Here is a 6,000-nt window from a genome sequence, read left to right as displayed (position 1 = left end):
GACTCCTAAAATAAGTAAATAAAACAAATGAATACAGTTACCACCATAAACCGTACAGAGTTATAATACTCTTGTTTGTCAGGGTGGCAGCTCTGGCAGACAAGTTTAGTATAAACCAATGATAGCAGCCGGCTGTCCCAAGGTAGGATCTGAGCTGCTTCCTTTTCTGAGGGAGAGGACATGATTCAGTAGCATGGACTTTGTGATCTTGTGGTTTTATTACCCCTCCTCCACTGGTGAAACTAAGCTCTTACCAGACACACTTTGCTGGATTGATGGTGAGGCCTGCAGAACACAAGTGGTCCAGGACTTCTCTCAGCTGTTCAACATGCTCCCCCCAGGTGCCACTGGTAACGACTGTATCATCAAGGTATGCACATGCACAATCAGAAAGCCAAGTTAATTAAACAGTTAATTATTTATTTTTGAACAGTGATTTTGCCATGTTCAGTAAAATATGATCAACAGTGTGAGGCTGTGGTTGAATGCGCTGACGAGGTGTCTCGTTGTGATGAATGGATGCTGAAGAGCATGGCTCGTGTGATTCTTTCCCCAGCATCCACCATCAGCCATGCACAGGAATGTGGTTTATTTCCCTCTATTCTAACTCAAACATAAAACCCTGAGATGCGCACAGTGCTTCTTTACTTTAATGTCCTTTCTGACACAGCCGTCCCAGATGTACAGATGTTCTGTCAGTTACTTACCTGTACCACAGGCTCTGAAGGGTGACACCATCAGTGCCTCAGGATCGTGACAAGCTAAGCCAAAGTCAATGACTTTAACTCTCAGTGGCTGTCCTAAACGGTCCACCATCATTATATTTTCCGGCTTCAGGTCTGCGTGAATGATCCCAACAGTCTTAAGAAATTCCAGGTCTGTAGCCAACTGAAATCACAAAATGACATAAACAGTTAGAAACAACTGCAAGGTTCATTTCATCATCAAAAACCAGGACAACACGTTTGCTGATGGATGATTTTTCCAAATTGAGAGAGAATACAGACATAACAAAAACAAATATGTACATTTGACAGTTTTTGTCAAATATTCCAAACTTGTGCAGTCAATTATATTTATTACTATTTTCCCCAGATAAATCTGAGACAGACCAACTGTGTAGCCATGGTGATAGCACACACTAAAGATAGTGACTGAAACAAAAGATGATGTGCTCTAACTCTAGTCGTCAGGAATGTTATTTGACCTAACATACAGTTAAAATCCATCATTATTTGTTGATAATTTTGATGGAAGTTGCCACAGATATTTTGACAAAGACTATAATACATGCTTTATATGGATAAACTACACCCATCACTCTACAATGCAAGGTGTGCAACAACTTCACTATTACAAAACAAACCTGCTGCACAATAAGGCGGATCTCCCTCAAAAGCAGAGAGCGATGCTGGCTCCTCTGCAGGAATTCACGCAGACTTATGTCCAGTTTCTCGAACTCCAGGCAGTAAAGACCCTTGCATGTGAAGGGGTTGTCCCATCTGATGATAGTGAGCATGTCTGAGTTGATGCACAGTTTGTGATGTACCTCGTCCTTTGCCTGCTCAATGTATGTCCTGCTCTGGAGGATTTTCAAAGCCACCGTTTCACAGGTGGTCAGCTTCCTTTATTTGGTTCCAAGTTTATCACAGTATCTTACAGAATAATGTCAGGCTGGCTGTCCACCTGCTAAAGCTCAGCTGGATGATGCAGCCGGACAACGACCTTAAATCCAGAATGACTTCACACAAAGAAAATCCTGGAGCAACCCAGTGGGAGCCCAGACCGTAACACAACACACAACAACCACATTGTCATACTATCTCATTATACAATATACTACTCTTATTCATATTCATACCTAACTGTTGTCACTTTAATTACTAATATATAGTTAATTAACTAAAAGGAGGCAGTAGCTTAACTGTCAAAAGTTAGGAAGCCTAACAGTTTAAAGTACAATGGAATAGTATAGGACACCAGAACACACAGTGATAAATAGGAATAATATATAATATATAAGGTGACATAACGTATATGCATAAGTTAGTTTAGCACTGTATGAAAATAATAACATAGCTATCTGCATCTGTGACTATGAATCATCGCGGGAATACAGTTTGGGATCTGGCCTTGTTACCATCATGGCGGGTTTGGTTTGTCTGCTGGTCGCTGGCGCCCTCTGGTGGACGTTTGACGAATTACAAATGCCGTAAAACTACGTAATATCAACTGCTTTCGTTTTCATCGTCGTTGTTTATCGTATTTGTGAAATAATTATTACGAAACCATTTCTCTGTGTATCAGTGAAGTAGCAGTAACACGCTTTAGTCGATTGGTTTAAGAACAGCGCTGCCTCTTTAAAACCACCGAGAGGGGGTCTTTATTTGGCAGGAAGTTAGCCGCAGCTAACAGGAAGCCGAATAATGAGGGCACTCTGAGGTGCAGGAATTGGCAAAGAGCAGCGAGTCCTAACATTGCTCTTTACACTCCTTACAACCTCCCCTGACAAAGGTAATATTACAAAAAGTGACACTTAAACGCCTGTAATGGTTTACTTCGCTGTTTAGCTTCATGTCTTCCGTGTCGGCCGTGTGGTGTCTCTCCATCGTGGGGGGCTTCGGCGCCTTTCTTTCAGAGCAGACATGGCTCAGTGCGCTTATGTTACTTCCCCCGCAGACCGGAGTAGAAACAAACAGCTCTATGTAAATAGATATTAGAGTACAGTTAGGGTTTAATGTGGTGGACATCCCGCACAGTCTGTTTATTGTGTATTTTGTTTGCTGTTGTGGCTCAGGTGACTTATGTTTGCATCCTGTGTGCAGCTCTAATACGCTTACAGAAGCTTTGGAAACGCATGAAGGATTTATTTATTTGTTCTGTTCAACATACACACACCTGTGACCTCACCTGTGATTACCTCTAACCTTGACTAGGTGAAAGTGAAAGGGGGTTAACCAGTGGACCCTAGACTTAAGAGCAAAGTTGGACTGCAGATGATTATTCTTTACATTGTTGGTTCGTCTAAGGATCAGTATCTTAATTTTTGTTCATTTGATCAGCTGTGTTTAAAAAAAAAAAAAAAAAGCAAAATGCCCATTCAACCTAGCCAGAGGAAAATGTGTTGTGTTACTAAGTTAGACTAGGAGCTGAGGCTACAACTAATGATTATTTTTCATTATTGAGTCATCCACTTGTTTGGTGTATGAAATGTTAAAAATACAGTGAAAACGTGCCAAACACATCTTCACAAAAGCCCAGGTGACTTAATCAGATGTCTGTTTTTTTCTGACCCAAAGTCCAATCACCTAAAGTATTCAGTTCATTGTAATGTTTGACAGAGAGAAGAAGCAAATTCTGCCATTTGAGAAGCTGGAACCTGAGATTGTGTAAACATTTTTTAAAACTTTTTTTCTTGAAAATTACAGATAATGATTAATAGATTAGATTAGAATAGATCCGTTGATCAAATTGTAAAACTCAAGTTTTACAATTTATCACAAGAGAAATGAGAGAAAAGACACATGGTAAAGTTGTTGTTGTTTCCTGTCTTCAGTGGAGAGTTGATCGTCTGTTTTGTGCGCGGGAACCTTCAATTGTCCAGGGCACATTTATATAAGAGCAGACTGAACCAGAGCTGCTATAATTTGTCGATTAGATGGTTGACAGAATAATGATAGGCATTGATTTCACCCGCACTCTCAGTGCTCACCATTGATTTAAGGTGAGCACTGAGAGACTCAGAGAGATGAATGTGAAAACAACCTTGCTCTAACTGTAACTTGCCCTAACTGTGAATATGTATAATTCTGTATAGTGAAGGTCAAATGAAAATAAGAAATACTTTAAGTTGAGCATTTAAAAAATTGCATTTTGTTGAAGCAAGTCATGAACTAATCACTGATTGTTTTGCACTGCTGCATCATTTTCTTTATCTTCCTCATTACAGGAGGAACAAGCAGTCAGCCACCTGTGTATGAAGACAACTCAGAGGCAGATATGGTAAGTAAGAGAGGCTTTGGTGAAGGAGGTGTACACACTACTCCTAGGCAAAGGCAAAACTCTGCTTCGTTCGCCAAGCTGCTCTTTCACAGTGTTAAAAATTCTTTTCATGTCTTTAACAAAAGCAAACTGGAGACTTACCAGTCAAGTGAAGAGATTATCTGTATTTCCCTTGAGCTTCATTTGGTCCAGTTTTCTGTGAATGGTTGTGTCATGTGGGATATACTGGATCTTCTCCTCATTTCATTGCTCCCCTGCTCTTCCTCCTCTCTCTGCCAGTCTTCAGCGGTGGATCTCAAGACCAAGGAGGAGAAGGATGCAGAGTTGGACCGACGAATCGAAGCTCTAAGGAAAAAGAATGAAGCTCTGGTCAAGAGGTACCAGGTACGGAAAACACTAACGCACAAAATATGAAAAACTCCTGGGTGCACGTGGGCGGTGTAGGTGAGGCGTGTGTGTTTTTGTATGTGAGTGGAGGGAACTGGAGAGAGCCTGAAGCGAGTGACAGAGGTGAAGTGCCAAAGAGACTGTGTGGCAGGGCTCTGCAGTGGTTTGCCCTCCTACCTAATAGATACATTACTGTGAAATGTATCTCTGTCTGTCCTTGTCTGCTCTCATCACCTGTGACACCTACGGCACTCAGCTACACTTCCCATTAGAACCTGGCAATAATGATGTTAATAATTGAGTTAGCTCTCTCCTTGACTGCCTCCAGGATGTGAAATATTGGATGGCAAATAACTGTCTTCAATTGAATGATAGTAAGACTGCAGTGGTCTAGTTTGGTCCCTGGCTCTCCATCAGGGGTATAACACATCTCCTAGGACACCTGGCCCCTCTCCTCCATGCTCAGGCCAAAACCCTTGGTGTCATCTTTGGTTTAGCTTTAACAAACAAACTAACACTGTTCTGAGAGGTTGTCATAAACTCCTTAATCTCCTCCTGGGTGGATTATTGCAGTGCCCTCTGTGTTAGCCAGTCCTCATCTACAGCTGATGCAGAACGCTGCTGAGAGACAGCATCTCACCTGAAATTGCGTCCCTGCACTGGCTACTGAACTGAGTTCAAGGTGCTTTTGTTTTTTTTTAAATGGAGGTGGACGAACAGCACTGGGTTAGGGTTCATCGTCTTCCCGTAGGATTCTTGTTGAATGCATTTTTTTTGTATTTTTGTGTTTGTTAAGGGTTAAATTTAACTTTGTGATTTCCCCCTTTTATCATGCAAATTTAAAACAGTACAAACAGAAACAATTAAAGAGTACAGAGTAAACAAGAATGTTTTAATGCAGACAGACAGATATGATAATTTGACATTGAAAATGTTTGTTTCAAGGATTTATTTATTTATTCAGAGATAGTTTATCACCATCCACAGAAACACTCAACGTACTGAAAACCCGCATAGAATTAGTCCTGTGTTTGTATTTGAGAAACGGCTTTAGTCTAATCTCACTTATTCTGTCACTCGATCTCAACAGGAAATAGAAGAAGACAAGAAGAAGGCAGAGCAGGAGGGCATTGCTGTGACAACACCTCGGAAGCCCCGTCCCCATGAGCCAGAGACAGACAGGAGGAAGACAGAGAAGGAAAACTTCACCGTCACAGTTGACCTTTCTAAACCAGTGGGGGTAAGACATGATGAGCATTTTAAACTTTTTAAAATCATTGTACCCTTTCTGAAGGAAGATTTATTTCCTCACAACACCTTTTTGTGTCATGGGCTCTAGAAAATATAATTTCTTCATCTGTTTTATGATGATTCTGCAGACAGAGGAGCTTATGAACTCTGACAGATTCTCATTATTGTGATCAGTTTACCAACCGCACACCTGCTGGTCTAACCATCATGCCCTGCACCAGTCCTCTGACCATTTGTCGTGTTACATGTGTAAGACGGAGTTGTGCTTGATATAACCTAAGAGATATTTTTACCACACTAGACATGATATTATTATCTATATATATATATATATATATATATATATATATATATATATAT

At 40.8% G+C, this 6,000-nt stretch overlaps 2 protein-coding genes across 10 annotated transcripts in view; one reads left to right on the top strand and one right to left on the bottom strand.

Moving 5' to 3' along the window:
• LOC139631679 (homeodomain-interacting protein kinase 1-like) overlaps positions 1-2,675 on the bottom strand; it is a 4,520-nt gene extending 1,845 nt beyond the window's left edge. The window contains exons 1-4 of one of the 5 annotated variants that reach the window (XR_011693430.1): positions 2,559-2,675; positions 1,367-1,502; positions 708-888; positions 1-357 (exon numbers count right to left, since the gene is read on the bottom strand). The exon at positions 1-357 is cut by the window's left edge and continues 1,843 nt beyond it. Coding sequence is in view for 3 of the 5 variants with exons in the window: in XM_071496090.1 (XP_071352191.1) it covers positions 251-357; positions 708-888; positions 1,367-1,519 (441 nt within the window). In the remaining 2 variants the exon portion in view is untranslated. Of the gene's footprint in view, positions 358-707; positions 889-1,366; positions 1,520-2,140; positions 2,256-2,558 lie in introns of those variants that run through there. The other 4 variants (XR_011693429.1, XM_071496091.1, XM_071496092.1 and 1 more) reach the window with 4 other exon arrangements.
• ccdc9 (coiled-coil domain containing 9) overlaps positions 2,386-6,000 on the top strand; it is a 26,618-nt gene continuing 23,003 nt past the window's right edge. For all 5 annotated transcript variants that reach the window (XM_071496087.1, XM_071496089.1, XM_071496088.1 and 2 more), the window contains exons 1-4: positions 2,386-2,514; positions 3,950-4,002; positions 4,282-4,386; positions 5,480-5,629. In XM_071496087.1, the coding sequence (XP_071352188.1) occupies positions 4,000-4,002; positions 4,282-4,386; positions 5,480-5,629 (258 nt within the window). In that variant the 5' untranslated portion in view covers positions 2,386-2,514; positions 3,950-3,999. The remainder of the gene's footprint in view (positions 2,515-3,949; positions 4,003-4,281; positions 4,387-5,479; positions 5,630-6,000) is intronic.

This window comes from Trachinotus anak, unplaced genomic scaffold (assembly GCF_046630095.1).
Source record: "Trachinotus anak isolate AG129_WGS33_773 ecotype Australia unplaced genomic scaffold, CSIRO_AGI_Tana_v1 ptg000014l, whole genome shotgun sequence".
In the NCBI taxonomy this organism is placed as follows: Eukaryota; Metazoa; Chordata; class Actinopteri; order Carangiformes; family Carangidae; genus Trachinotus; species Trachinotus anak.
This window is presented reverse-complemented; position numbering and strand designations above follow the sequence as displayed.